The 16,491-nt window shown below is 32.6% G+C and overlaps 1 protein-coding gene across 1 annotated transcript; it reads right to left on the bottom strand.

The window, feature by feature from the left end:
• Window positions 1-2,551: 2,551 nt before the first annotated feature.
• On the bottom strand, window positions 2,552-16,462 carry LOC111711414 (protein tipE). The gene is made up of 4 exons (XM_023485811.1): window positions 16,349-16,462; window positions 8,605-8,807; window positions 3,196-3,446; window positions 2,552-3,126 (listed from the first exon to the last, which is right to left on the bottom strand). Exons 1-4 carry the CDS (start codon window positions 16,385-16,387, stop codon window positions 2,615-2,617), a joined length of 1,005 nt encoding a protein of 334 aa, XP_023341579.1. The 5' UTR covers window positions 16,388-16,462; the 3' UTR covers window positions 2,552-2,614.
• Window positions 16,463-16,491: the final 29 nt, after the last annotated feature.

Genomic DNA, 16,491 nt, shown 5'->3' with positions numbered 1-16,491 from the left:
CTCAAGCTATGATTTACAAATAGTCCGGCCAATGAACATTAAGCACAGCAATGTTCAAACACTCACTTAAAGGAAGTGTCCAAAAATAAAGTCTAGAATGAAATTTATGCAGGATGGAGCTCGCTGTCATATGCAGCTGGTACAAGCCTCCATGGTGGCTCCAGGATAAAGATAATATATATATATAGATACGCTGGCAGGTAGAAACCTCCTTCCTAAATTGCTTGTAGCTCCAGGACCACCAGGTTAACTTTTGGGGGAAGGAGGAATGGTCTCCTAACTCTCAAGACCTCAATCCAATCGAAAATCTGTGGTCTGTATACTGGAGGAGAAGATGAAGACGGAAAAGAATCAGCCTCAGAATATTGCTCATTTGGAAGAGCTACTGAAGAGGTTCTGGAGAAACATCAGCCTGGAGACCCTGGTCTCATCTATGCCAAACCGAGTAATAGATAGTCTGGCTCCTCATGTAATATAATAAATTTCTAATTAACAATTTTTGACGCATCTAGAACATCATTTTTAGTGATGCATTACTTACACCCTATATTTGGGAAAATGTTTCTCAAAGGAATTGAGTTTTTGCCACAAACTCAAATTTTCTAATCCTTATATCTTGGCAACCTAATAGTGGAAACCCTTGATATTTCATCTTGATCTTCATTTGATCTAACAAAATTCATAGTTTGAAATATCTAACGTCTACGAAATTGGATTGCAAAGATATAGGTATTAGAAAATCAGAGTTTGTGACAAAGACTCAATTCCTCAAGTAAGGAACATAATATTTTCCACAATTTTGAACTTCTTGCGAATAACTGTAAATGTTATAACTGTTATGTCCAATACTATCCCCTCCTGGATATTAGAGGGAGGAGGAGTTGGATAATGGAATAGATCCTAATAAAGATTAGAGTTAAACCTGGAGAACAAGCAAGGTTCACACCAAACCTTTATTTTCCACGTCTACAGAGTCTCGTGTACGGAATTGATAGGGGTGGATACAGGATTTAAGTGAGGGGGGGGGGGGCAAGATTTTTTAGGAACAAAAAAATTCATACTTTTTTTTGACTGAAAAGACTCAAAAAGAGTCAAAATTAATGACTAAAGACTAAAAAACTAGATTTTTAACTTTTCACACATTATAGTTTATTAAGACAGATATTTTTCCTGTTTTGCACTAGGGTTTCTTTCCCTTAAGCATGCTATTGAGAAGCTATTCTGAAAATAGGAATAAAAAATTCCAAATTCAGGGGGGGGCTACGCCCCTCCCTGAATCTGTCAGGGGGGGCGAATGTCCCCGCCCCCCCCTGTATCCGCCCCTGGGAATTGAAACAGTGGATGCATAAAATTCAGAAAGAAAATATTCGATTCTTTTGAACAAGTTCCCAACCCAAGGAGGCAATTAAAGTTGGTAAAATTTAATATAGATTCTGTCCATAGAGAATAGATTATATAGAGAGGAATTAAAAGAATCTCTCGGTATGAATTTTTTCAGTCCCTTTCAGCCTGAAAGGGAGTTCAAAATGTACAAATCATGTAAATGTTCACAAATTATATGAATTAGAGTACATTAATACAGTATGTTCCCTAGACTATCCACTTCAATTTCGAATTTTTTTAAACTGTTAAATAAACTTTATAATGAATTAGTTGAAAAAAAAACATCATTTGATTTATAGTTATAACGGAAAATCATCGTTTGTAACGTGGAAGGCATAGAGTCTATGTGAAATGATCATTGGTCAATTATGAAACCTGCCTATTTCATAATTTGGTTTTCTTTTGACAATAATTTTAGATTTTCTATATAACAGGTTATATAGCATAAATATGTGAAGTACACCTGCAGTATGGAAACAGTACAACAAAATGGCCGTTTTACACTTTTTTCTAGTAAATTCCTCTCTATATATTCTATTCTCTATGATTCTGTCACAGTATAGGAAACAATTAACTCTCAATATTACTAGGGAATACAAATACCTTGGTTTCCACTTTCAGAGGTTTTTATTATTAAAAATACATTTACGGTTTAAATCTTTAGAAGGAAGATTATCCGCCATTTTAAATATTTGTTTTATTAGTAAAATTTATTTGAATCCGATGTTTCTGTGAAAAGAATTCATTCATTTTTGAAAATTTAGTTATGTTTATAGCCTCTAGAGGGCCCCTTTCTAATTTCTAAAAAGGAATCGAGTCTAGACTTCAAACATAAGTAAATTGCACATTAGATTGAACTCGTGTATGCATGGATTTCAATCACAACTCATACTGTCTTTGCTACAAACTCTAATCTTCATATTTTTGAAGCCCAATGTCGTAGACTGTATTGAGGTTACAAACGATATCTATCAAAGTTAAATTAGAAAATTTAAGTTTGTGAAAAAAGACTTAATTCATTTAAAGAAAGTGCTCAGCGCAGACATCTTTTAAAAAACGTCGTCACTAAGGTAAATTAGTTCTAAAAATCGTGTCCCCTGAGAAAAAAGTCTAATGTCATTTCAAGAAAAATTTACAGTATAAAAAAGCATATTTTGGATATTTTTATTTTAAACATTTAATAATTTGATAAACCAAAGTTTTCTATTTGAATTAGATTTGTAATCAGCAATTATGGGATATTTTCAAAATGTTCTAAGGCAACTGCAAAATCTTCCTCGCTAATATCAAAGCAGTTTCTGTCCCAGTTTACTCTTTGTGGTTCAAGTTTAGTTATTTCTCGGATAGGACTTATCTTCTTTTCTTCAATCTTATCCTCATTACTTTCCAGGATAATCTCAGGATTTTCAAACTTTCCAGGTTTAGGTTCAAGTTCATTCTCTTCAGATTTCTTAGCCAGGAGTGCTTTTTTATACCTGAACAACTGCTTAGGAGTAAGACGGGTTTGCTCCGTAGAACCGGAAACCTTGGGACAGCAACGGAGAGGATTGCATATAGAGAATACTCCAAGTCTACATAGAGCATACAGGGTGGATAATATAAAGGTTCCAAGAGGAATAAGACTGTACATAACTTCCTCCTTGAGTTTCTTCAGATCTAGCTCTGTAAGAGCAATATTAGAATCTATATGAGATATCCAACATGGATATGAACTATCAACGGAACCAAACTCAGAATAGAAATCTGAAATATAAAAATTATAAAACCAGAATAATTTATAAATAATAATTAAATAAATATATATAAATCTACCTTCACACTGTAAACTAGGGGGATATCCGCATCCTCTAACATTAGGATATAGTTTAGTTGGAAGGTTGGCTGAAGAATCAGGAGAAGAAGGGATGGATAAAGATGATAAACTGGACCAAGGAGGAGGTATTGGACGTGAACCAGAGATAAGAGTATAGTTTACAACAACATGCCAACATTTATATATTTCTGATGTACAACCATGTCTACAGCTTGTCCATGTACAGTTAGATATTCCAATCAGATATGCACTAAATATATAAGATATATTAGTATTTATGTACAGTTAGATATTCCAATAATATATTAGTATTTATGTATGGTTATATATTCAAATCAGATGTGCACTAATATATGTACATATATAGTATTATATATGTAAATATATTAGTATTTATGTATGGTTATATATTCAAATCAGATGTGCACTAATATATATACATATATAGTGTTATATATAAAAAAGCGTGCATGTATTGTCCTATGAAGGGACCAGAATGTTTATCATTATATCATTTTAAAAAAACGTGCATGTATCGTCCTATGAAAAAACCTATATTTTTATATAAAACCATGCATGTATTGTCCTATGAAAGAACCTAAATTAATATATAAAAACGTGTATGTTTTGTCCAATGAAAGAACCGGACGTCATATATTGTTATTAAAAACGTGCATGTATTGTCCCACTCCTATGAAAAAATGGGACGTCCTATATAAATATATAAAAATCGTGCATTTATTGTCCTTTGAAAGAACCAGAAGGCCTGACATTATTATATAAAAAACATGCATGTATTGTCTGATAAAAAAACCAGAACGCCTTTCATTTTCATATCAAAAAACGTACATATATTGTCCTATGAAAGAATCAGAACGTCCTATATTGTCCTGTATAATTCGAACTAATGAAGCAGGAACTTCCTGTAATAGAAACTAATGAAGCTTTACAAATATACTGGAGAATTCCCCAGATACTCGTATAGATATATATATCTATAAGATTCTATATATTTTTATGCATATATATATATTTACAGGATTCAATATATATTTATATATTCACAGTGTGTCCCACTTACAAGACAACAGAGAGGCGAATTAAAGATCTTCTTTAATCTTTGATACCTATCTCAAGACAAAAGATTAAAATTTGTTTCTTCTCCATAATGTGGTGTACCACCTGAGCTGGGATCCCTTCAGGGTACGATTACCATAATGATATCTAATAAAGATTAAAGTAATCTACAGATTAGTATTACATAACAATTTATCCCGATATCATCAATACAAGAGTTCCTACATCTGAAAAGCTTTTCAGAAGCACTTACAAAATGTTTCCTTACACTACGTTTGGTAACAGGAAACATTCTGTAAGAAACGTTCAGTAAGGAAACGTTCAGTAAGGAAACATTCTGTAAGGAAACGTTCAGTAAGGAAACTTTCAGTAAGGAAACGTTCAGTAAGGAAACGCTCAGTAAGGAAACGTTCAGTAAGGAAACTTTTTGTAGGGGCACCGCTTTTACGTCGTGCAAAACCTCTTGTAATACAAAGATCAAAGACGGCCTTTAAGTTGTCCTTAAACTGTTATGTTTTGTTGGATACCCGGGTATTACACATATTTACAGGATTAATTATATGTGTGGAGCCCCTGTTGGATTCCTGGAATACAGCATTCTCCATACTTCATATGTTATTGTTTTACTGATGGTATACTGTATCTTGTAAAAATTCTGTGTTAGATAAATATACATACTTCATATGTTATTGTTTTACTTATGGTATACTGTATCTTGTATAAATACTGTGTTAGATAGATATACATACTTCATATGTTATTGTTTTACTGATGGTATACTGCATCTTGTATAAATTCTGTGTTAGATAAATATACATACTTCATATGTTATTGTTTTACTTATGGTATACTGCATCTTGTATAAATACTGTGTTAGATAAATATGCATTCATTTAGCTAATGACTATTCATTCTTACTTATTCATGCTTATTAACAACCCGCTAAATATGTATCTATGTGTACCGTATAATGTCTATTTATATATAAAGAACCTGTAAAATCTTTCCCTGGGATGTTTAGAAAGATGATAATTTCCCTGTATGATAATTAAAGGACTGCAGTTTGTTTGTTTGTTTGTATCCAAGTAACTCAAACAGCTGAACCGATCGGGCCCAAATTTTGTGTAGGACCTCACGTGACCCTAGGGAAGGTTCATGAATGATCAAAATTAAAAAAATGTGTTTAAAAGTTTTTTTGCTTTTGTAAAATTTTTTCAAGTCACGAAAATCCGTTAGTTATTTTTATAAAATCCGCGAAATTTTTGTTCTTTGTTTTCATTGAGAGCATGTTCACAATTGAAATAAAAGCCTAATATTTATATACATACTTGTCTATCTGTTTGTTTGTTTGTATCCCATAAACGTCAACACGGCTAAATCGATCCGGCCCAATTTTTGTGTGGGACCTCACATGACCCCAGAAAAGGTTTATGAATGATTAAAATTGAAAAAATTAGCCTCCAACAAAATTTGAATTCCATTAAAAGATGAAAATCCACGAAATTTTTTTTAAAATCTGCGAACTTTTCTTATTTTTACTTTACAATGTATATAATGAGAAAATGTTCACATTTGAAAGAGAAGATGGGCGCGAAGCCTAGTATTTACAGAATTCTAGATTGAATCTTCTCTACAGATTAACACATATTTATAATTTTCTTTGACTTTCATATACTGAGTTTTCAATAGGCATGGCCGGGTGAATACCAATCACTGTTTTTATATTTTATATCTATTCTAATAAATATGAGATTTTCTAATTAATTAGTTTCTACTGAGTTTTTTTTTAATATCTTCAGTTTCAAAGATTAAAAATCAGGTGGCGGAAACGTCATGTATGTGTGTCTGTACCAAAAGAGTGTGCGTAAGTGATAACGAACCGAAGACGTGTACTGCATACGTGTACAGTGCGACTGGCTTTCTCATGCCAGACCTTTCCCTTCCCTGTATTCTTATTCCCAGCAAAAACTAAAAAAATAAAAATTTATCAATTTTCCTCTTGGCCTTATAAAGATATGCTCTATATACTAAACTAGTAGAAAGTATGTTTGGATTTTCTATGATTAAATCTCGGAGTCGTATAAAGCTGCATGAAACTGTAAAACATGTTTATGTCACATCAAACCTAACCTTTACCATGCTAAACCTAGAGAACTAAAGGAGCAGTAGAAACTTTAACCTAACCTTTACCATGCTAAACCTAGAGAACTAAAGGATCAGTAGAAACATAAACCTAACCTTTACCATGCTAAACCTAGAGAACTAAAGGATCAGTAGAAACTTTAAAAACCTAACCTTTACCATGCTAAACCTAGAGAACTAAAGGATCAGTAAAAACTTAAACCTAACCTTTACAATGCTAAACCTAGAGAACTAACGGATCAGTAGAAACATAAACCTAACCTTTACCATGCCAAACCTAGAGAACTAAAGGATCAGTACAAACTTAAATCTAACCTTTACCACGCTAAACCTAGAGAACTAAAGGATCAGTACAAACTTAAACCTAACCTTTACCATGCTAAATCTAGACAACTAAAGTATCACTAGATACCTAAACCTAGACAACTAAAGGATCACTAGAAACCTAAACCTAGACAACAAAAGGATCTCTAGAAAACTAAACCTAGACAACTAAAGGATCACTAGAAACCTAAACCTAGACAACAAAAGGATCTCTAGAAACCAAAACCTAGACAACTAAAGGATCTCTAGAAAACTAAACCTAGCTATAGGATCACTAGAAACCTAAACCTAGACAACTAAAGGATCTCTAGAAAACTAAACCTAGCTAAAGGATCACTAGAAACCTAAACCGAAAGAGCAGAAATATCACTAGTAATCTAAACCTGGAGCACTAAATAATCACAAGAAACCTAAACCTAGCTAAAGGATCACTAGAAACCTAAAAACTGGAGAACTGAAGAATCACTAGAAACCTAAACCTAAATAACTAAAAAACCACAACAAACCTAAACCTTATCTAGATAAACCTAGAAACCTATAGGATCACTAGAAACCTAAACCTTATATTTGTAAAACCTGAAGGCGAACAATAAAAGATTTAGTTAAAGCGTGTAAAGTTACTTTCTAATATGCAATCCGGCATAGTTAAAGGTTTAAGAAACATGAGTAATTGGCAGAGGAGAATACCTACTGGAGAGGTTTCCTAGACCTGAAGCTGTAGTGCTGAAGTTCTTTCAACACTTACCCTGATTATACATACACCCAGAAGTGGTTTTAAGGGACTGTATGCTTAATTTTAAGTGATCATGCATGCAAGATGTCAATGTAAGATTCACAACGGTCCCTTAAAAGTTTTGTCTAATCAAGTGTTAATAAGATAATAATGTTTATAATTTTAAAAACTGACAACATCATAGATAAATAAATAAACATAGATAGCTTATGTACGCAAAATCACCAATAATTGTACAGTCCGCGAACTCATACTTCTAGGGGTCAAAGTGTACTTCAATGATAAGCGGGGTGGTTTGGTGTTTTAATGGATTTCAAAATAGAGTGTAAAATAACTCCGGGAACGGAACTATTTGAACAACAATATTTTACTGAGCAATTTATCATATTGACGAGAACTGAAGAAGGACATGAGAAGGACTAAACTAACTTAAATTTCTCTCTACAGAACTCATGTACACCACAAGTACTCATTGACATAAGAACAGCCAATGTTCACAACCGACCTAGGTAATCTGTAGAATAGGAATATCTTTAAAACATCTCTGTACATTTATATCTTTCAAGATGAAAAATTTCGCCTTATGCGCAATCAATCTTTATCTATGGATAACATTCAGCTGTTTCTCTACTGCAGAAAACATGATCAGAATTGAGCACTCTTGAACCTAGAAAAACGACAATATCTTCCACATTATTGATCAAATCAAGGTTCCAACACCGTTGTGAATTGGACATCGTTACTTTGCACGGAGGGTAAATTAAAATTACGCATACAGTCCATTTAAGACCATTCAGCAATTGAAAACTATTGTCATTGAATAAAAAACCTAAATCCTTTGCCCAATATTGGAAGCTATTCAAACTAAGCTAGATTAACAACACTTTTAAAATCTACATTCCACGCGGGTTTATTAGCTTTGTCCTTTTGATCACAATTTGACTTTCAAAACGTAATTTTTTCCATTTTTATACTTTTTTTTCGGAGGATTCGTTTTAATGAAAATTAAATATTTAAGGACAACTTTAAATTCAAATTGGAGAAGAAGAACCCAAACTCATCTGGTGCAGGTTAGTCCAGGGTGTTAAACCTATATTTTCTTCAAAAGGTGTACAGTGTACACACTACATACCTGTACACCGTGGTACATGTAGCTGGTTGGAACTGTAGTACCATAGTGAGTAGAGCTGGATCGATGTACCATATAGAGGTGAATATAAAGGATATCAGGGATAAACCAGATATACCCCAAACCAAACCCATCTCTATCTCAAGGATCCAGCTGAATAGCTTACTCCACTCTCCAACAAACCAACCAACAAACAGGCGTTTAGCCTAAATAAGATATATATTTTAATTTTCAAAATTATTTTTTCATGATGAAAACTTAAATATAAATATTGTAATTAGTATCTGATTGCCAGGCCCAAGTTATATATTTGATAATCAATAAGTAATCGTAAAGCTTTAATTTTTTGTTAGAATTTGACCAGTCACTAAAGAAATTTCCTCCGTACAATAAGCTTTTGTTTTGTCTTGTCCTTATTTCGCTGACTCAAATACTAAAATTTAAGTAGAAAAGTCGTTGTATCTTGGCACAGTTGTAAAACAAGATCTTTACTAAACAAACATATTTTAAGAAATCAGTTATGCTCTTTTACATAATACACTAGCTGAAGGGCTCGGGGTTGCCAGTTATAAAAAATTTGAACAAAAAATGTTAAAAAAAATATTTTTAAAAAATATCTATAAAGAAATTTTAATTCTTCTCAGCCTACAACATCCCCCGGCCATCTATGAGTGTCCACAAAAAAATTCAGCCCAATCGGTCAAGTAGTTTGGCCGGCTATAGGCAACATATATATATATATATATATGAATGTCTTGTTTTATTATATAGATAACGCGATATTCGACACAGCCAAGGAATGTAATATTGAAAAGTATATTTTACTTGAAGATATGAACAGAGGCTAACATTTATCACTCATTAACATCGACTGAACTCAAAATCCTCGGCATAAATTTTTAAACTTAGAGACTTCTTTTTATTTAGAAATATACAGAAAAACCACCAAGACTTTTTTAATTTAACGAGATTTAAATTATATTAAATATAAACAGTTTAAAAAAACAAAAAGATAGATATCGTATTAATACTTAATCATACAAAGCTGTTAAGGTTACTGTTGTTATTGGTGCATTATCATCTTTACATGCAGGGTAAATTGAAAATACACTCACAGTTCATTTAAATTAACTAACAGAGCGCTTGCAGAACAGATTATACAAAAGTTTGAAAATTGTGTGTTTTAATTCTGTTACAACGCTTAGCCTGCTATCTTTCCCTTAGCACGCAAATCTGCCCCTTTAGTAAAAGTAAATTAAATCTATATGCAGCATAATATTGACCGCGTCAACCTTGTTGCACCGGCTAGTCCTGTCCATAGAGCTAGGTACAGTACAAACTGGGACCGGAAAGGTTGACCCGGCTCGAAAATTCTAATGTACTACGGCTGCCCGTGCTAGATGCGTACTGTCAAAACCTTAAATACATCCCTAAGAGTGAATGAAAGGATCGGAAGTTTTTGTTTAAATGTAAGACTAATAGGTCTGACGGCGCGCTTTGATTTTAAATATTTTAGATTTCAATCTAATATGAAGTTTTTTTTATTTGGCGTATTTTGACATTTCCAAAAATAGATTAAGAGACAATTGTTTCTATGCAGATGGAAAACAAAAAGAAAGTAGAAAGAAGATTTTCTAAATGAAACATTCTCCTATATATTCCCAGGATTATCTTAATATTGCAAAGTTTCCGTGTAGGATCTGTAGGATCGAGTTTAGCAAAGTTTTCAACTAAAAATTCTATTATTCTTTTCTACCAGTTTACCAGCTTATAGTTCCAAACTAACAAACTGAATACATCAAGACAGAGACCGAAGGGNGGGGGGGGGGGAGTTGGAATGATATTTAAAAACGTAAAAGGAATTGAGTCTTTTTTTCTAATCCTTATATCTTTGCAACACAATATTGCAACTATCAATTCTATTAGATCAAATAATATTAGTTTAAAATTATTTACAAGTTTATAAGTTTTACATCATAAGAATGTAAAGATATAGGGATTAGAAAATTTGAGTTTGTGGCAAAAACTCAAATCTTTTATTCAGGTTGTACTAGTCACTTTCAATGACAAAGTGTTCAATAGGAAACTTCCAAAAACAAAGCTATAAAGCTAAACTTAAAGCAAGCCCTTCAACAACAAAAACGACCAAAAACGGATTTTTTCTTGTTTTTTTTGGCTCTTACTTAATAGAATTTTCATTTTGTTTGTTTTGTTTTAACAATTTTTTGTTTTTTATTTGGTTTCTCCCTCCCCACCCTCCCCATCCTAATTAAAATACAAAATTTTGTGACTTACGAGTCGGCCTTCCAAATATAAATTAATATAATATATTTCCCAACATAAATTAGGCTGACGAAACAGAAAGAAAAATAAATTGTTCCATATCTGCTGAATTCAAAAATATTCAAGTTCAATAAAATTACAATTAAATTTCAATAAAATTGAATAAAATTGAATTTTGATCCAAATTCAGAGTTAGAATAGGAAAAAAGAATTCGGCTAAGAATTTGACAATTTCAAAACTGACAAGAAGAAAGTGGCAAATACCCACATAATACAAAAAAGTAGCAAGGATGGATTTCCACATAATACAAAAAAGTAGCAAGGATGGATTTCCACATAATACAAAAAAGTAGCAAGGATCGATATCCATACAATTCCAGAAATAGCAAGGATTGATTGCTACACAATTCCAGAAAGTAGCAAGGATTGATTAACTAACTTAAATTTCTCTCTACAGAACTCATGTACACCACAAGTACTCATTGACATAAGAACAGCCAATGTTCACAACCGACCTAGGTAATCTGTATAATAGGAANGAAAGTAGCAAGGATTGATTGCTACACAATTCCAGAAAGTAGCAAGGATTGATTGCTACACAATTCCAGAAAGTAGCAAGGATCGATTTCCACACAATTCCAGAAAGTAGCAAGGATCGATTTCCAACTCACATAAAACTAACTATCTAACGAATCATATGAAGTGTCCACATTTTTTCTAATTCTAAGTTCTTCGAAAAATCTTCATTGAACGGGTGAACATGGGATTTAAAGATAAGACTTGATGACTTTTAACCAGAAGCAGAATTTAAAGAATTTGAGCCGCGGCTTAAATTTAACCACTTAAAATTGTATTTAGTTTTTCAAGATTTAAGCCGGTGCTCAATTGAAACCGTTTTTTTGGTGATTTGAGACGCGGCTTTTATACATTAAATTCGGACACAGGACCCCCATTTTACCGTGATATAGCACAAAAATATGTCAAGGACGAATTTCAAGTTTTGAATTGTAGAAAGACTGTATAAAGTTGAATTTAGTCTAGAAGGTTGATGGATCCCTGCAAGAACTATCTGATAGTTCTTGTAATACTCTCAATATTCTCCAGCATTATTCTAAACCACAGAATCCAGGAATAGGAATTCAATCAGGTTCATCAGGTCCAATCTTACTTATTCAATCATCCTCTTAGAGAACTCAGGAGATTATGGATTTGATCCGAACTAAGTGAACATATATATTGTATATACATATACTTAATAAAGCTCTTAACTCTAATATATATATATATATTTATATATGGATTTGATCCGAACTAAGTGAACATATATATTGTATATACATATACTTAATAAAGCTCTTCACTCTAATATATATATATATATATATTTTTATATATGTTTGCTATGATGGCCAAATGGCTGGACCAACTTAGCTGAATTTTTTTTAAATCGAAATTTCTTTTTTTTTCAAAATTTAAAATTTTCTTTCCTCGAAGTGTTTTTAAAATTCAACGGGCAACGCCGGCACTTCAGGTAGTAATATATATAATACGTATAAATTTTCAAGAATCCGTTTATGAGACTAATTTGAGTCTCTTTTCTTCCGATCTTAAGGTATTTTGTAGATTATTGAATTCTATTTCAAAAGTTAAAAACAATAGAACACATTTTTTAGAAAGGAATTGAGTCTTTGCCACAAACTCTAGTTTACTAGTCCAAATATCTTTTCAATCCAATTTCGTACACCTTAGATATGTCAAACTATGAACCCTGTTAGATCAAAGAATTTAAGTTTGAAATATTAAAGGTCTATCAAAGCTATATAGGGATTAGAAAATTTGGGTTTGTGGCAAAAACTCATTTACTTTTATTGCTTACTTGTGGTGTATCCTATACGGATGCTTAATTTTAATCGCTTTTACAAGGTACATTTTATAAAATATACACTTACTTACAAGGTTTATACGGTATATACGTTTTATACGTTTATACCAGTTTTATACCATTTTATCAGAGGAAAATAGATATATTCCCATTTATAAATTCAATATTTAGATATTTTGATCCTTTGAAGATTCAATATTTAGATATCTTGATCCTTTGAAGATTCAATATTAAGATATCTTGATCCTTTGAAGATTTAATACTAAGATATCTTGATCCTTTGAAGATTTAATGCTAAGCTATATCTTGATCCTTTGAAGATTTAATACTAAGATATCCTGATCCTTTGTGTATTTAATATTTAGATATCTTGATCCTTTGAAAATACAATATTTAGATATCTTGTCCCTTTGAAGATACAATATTTATGTACATTGTCCCTTTGATGATACAATATTTAGATATATTGTCCCATTAATGATGTAATATTTAGATAAAATTGTCCCATTGAGGTTTGAACTCCCAGTTTTCACCCTGACTTGGAAAAAACTGGGATTCAAAAAGTCGAGTTTAAGTCGAGTTTATGCTCCCAGATTTCACCCAGTTGGTGACTGGAATTCAAAAGTGGAGTTAAAGTCGAGTTTAAGTGGAGTTTTGAAGTGGAATTTAGAATTAGTTGACATCTAGTTGTATCATTCACTTCTGTTTCCTGGGTATAATATCCCATTGATGATACAATATTTAGAGAACTTGTCCATTGATGATACAATATTTAGGTATATTGTCCCATTGATGATATAATATTTAGATATATCGTTCCATTGATAGATACAACATTTGGAGAACTTGTTCCAAAAAATTTACAATACTAGATTGGTAACCCAGATTTGCCTGGAAACTAAGTTTTCCCCTATCAAAGTCAAACTAATAAAACTTAAAAACTTCTAAACCAAGTTAAGAACATTCCTTTGGTTCTACCGAGTTCCTGAAATATGAGTCAAATCAAGGGGTTACTGAGCTACGATCAGAGTTGCTACTTTATTCATAGATTCTGTTTACTTGTCCTCTATGCAATAAAAAGCTTGAATATTAATTTGTTCGCACGTTTTGCAAAATATTTGCTTTCACCAAACAAGACAAATTTAATATTGTGTAAAAATTTCGTTTTAGATTTTAAATGAAAATAATATTGTGTGAAGAAGGACATAAAAACCGTTGATGTTTTTTATCAGATCTGAAGAGGGAAGATTGATGATTTATGATTTTCCAGAACCACAGTGTTCACAAGTTTATTATTTTCTTCTTGTTTACCTTATATATCTATTATATACATAATGTACTTTTCACCTCCCCCTCTTCTCCCCCCTCTCCTACCCCCCTTATTTTCCCTCTTTTTCACCATCTGAGTCCACATCACGTGGATTTAATGGTTCTGTCAATATTCCAGAAAGCTATGACTTTTGATCCCAATTTCTCCTATTAAACATAATTTTTAGCCTTCTTTCTTAAATACTTTTTTTCCGGCATATATGTTTTGAATAAAAAGTAAAAAACAAACAAATCCGTAAGTTTAAAGATTATTAAAATATAAACCAAAACGCGTATGATTTCGAATAGAAGAAACCGAATGCCTCTAACTCTGGTTAGTCTGGGGTTAGTCCCGCTTTATTTATTCCCTTCTATCCCCTTTTCGCAACATATTTCTTCTTATTACTATCCTTCTCAAAACATCCCTTCCACTCCTCATTCCCTTCCACTCCTCATTACCTTCCACTCCTCATTCCCTTCCACTCCTCATTCCCTTCCACTCCTCATTCTCTTCCACTCCTTATTCCCTTCCACTCCTCATTCTATTTTACTCCTCATACACTTCCACTCTTCATTACCTTCCACTCCTTATTCCCTTCCACTCCTCATTCTATTTTACTCCTCATTCCCTTCCACTCCTCATTCCCTTCCACTCTTCATTCCCTTCCACTCCTCATTCCCTTCCACTCCTCATTCCCTTTCACTCCTCATTCCCTTCCACTCCTCATTCTCTTCCACTCCTTATTCCCTTCCACTCCTCATTCTATTTTACTCCTCATACACTTCCACTCTTCATTACCTTCCACTCCTCAATCCTTTCCACTCCTCACTTCTCTATCTCCTTCTTTCTTCCATCCCTTGTACCCCTCATATCCCACACATCCCTCCTCCCTTCTCCGCATTACTTCCATCTATCATTTTTATTTCTATAAGTTGTTAGTTCATTGTCGAAAAATATTAATAACCCTCCACCAGTTTATATTAAATATAATGTAAACAATAAATATGTAACTTTCCTTTTCCTTTCCTTTCCTTTTCCTTTGATTTCTATTTTTTATATTTTTTTTGTAATTGGGGGAAATATTCCCAAAACCTCATTTTTGGAGGTTCTAAAATATTTTCTCTTGAAACACTTAATTTTGTATGTTTTTGTTACATTTAAAAAATAAATAATTACTTACTTACTTGTCTCCCATCCCCTTTAAATCAAACCCCTCCCTCCTCATTTTTTAAATCTTTATACTCTCACCCCTTCTTCACGATAACCACCCTCCTTCTCTATTTATCTTGTGCTTACACCCCTTTCTCTAATTATCCCTCTCCCATCATCCTTCCAAACCTTGTCTCCCCTCTTCTTCCCCTTTTCTTCGCACATATCTTTTTACTTCTCCATCCCCCCTCTTTCTTCTTACATATCTCTTCACTTCTCCATCCCTCCCCCCTTTTCTACACATATCTCTTAACTTCTCCATCCGCCCCCCTCCCAAATCTCTAAACATTTCCCCCCCCCCTTCCTTCTACCCCAAACTTCCCCCCTTTTTTGTAATATGAGGTTTATTGAAGGTGACGATATCATCTTTCCTTGAGTAAACTAATTATCCTGAAGGAGACATATAATAATATCTGATGTATTCAGTTCATAATCTTCATTTTTCCTTATATACACATTGCACATTCTTATCAGTAGAATTTACATTTAAAGAGTTGGGTCTTTGCAACCCAATGTCGTAGACCTTAGATATTTCAAACTATGAATTCTATTCAGATATTTAGAAGTACAATAAAAAGTTTTGCCTGTTTTTTTCAAATAATTCTTTTCCAAAAAAAAATTGAACTAAGAAGCTAATTACATTAAATAAAAAAAATCTTATGATTGCCCAATGACGATCAAATTTTGACGACAATTTATAAATATTTCAGTATCGAACAATCTGCAGGATTATTACTACATTCTAAATATGATGAAACAAATAAATAAATAGGGTGACTGAAACATGAAACAAACAAAAAAGAAAAATGAAAATTTTTTGCATTCTCATTCTTTATGGGTAAACCAGAGATCTAAAGTTTCAGAAAATAAATTAGACTGTTAGAATTTTAGTTTCCTTTTAGCATGAAACTTGTGGCACTATCGTAAAATTTCAAACTTAATAGTTCAACTTCAATTATGACAACTTCTAAAATATTAAATGTAATTAGAAATTCCAGGTTCCGGGCACAAGAAAATGAAAAAGAAACTAAAAAAAAACTTTCATTAAAAAAGTGAATTTTTACCGTTTGAAGTTTTGACGTTTTTACATTCTGAGTTCCCATTTTACCGGAGTAAACATTCCAACTGGGAGGTTTGGAGTAGAACTTCACTTCAGCTTTTATCCTCCGCTCCTTCAATCTTCCGTCCTACTTGTTCTACAGCTTCT

This window comes from Eurytemora carolleeae, unplaced genomic scaffold (genome assembly GCF_000591075.1).
Source record: "Eurytemora carolleeae unplaced genomic scaffold, Eaff_2.0 scaffold19, whole genome shotgun sequence".
Taxonomy (NCBI): domain Eukaryota; kingdom Metazoa; phylum Arthropoda; class Copepoda; order Calanoida; family Temoridae; genus Eurytemora; species Eurytemora carolleeae.
Note: the sequence above shows the minus strand (reverse complement) of the source record. Positions and strands in the feature narration are given on the sequence as shown.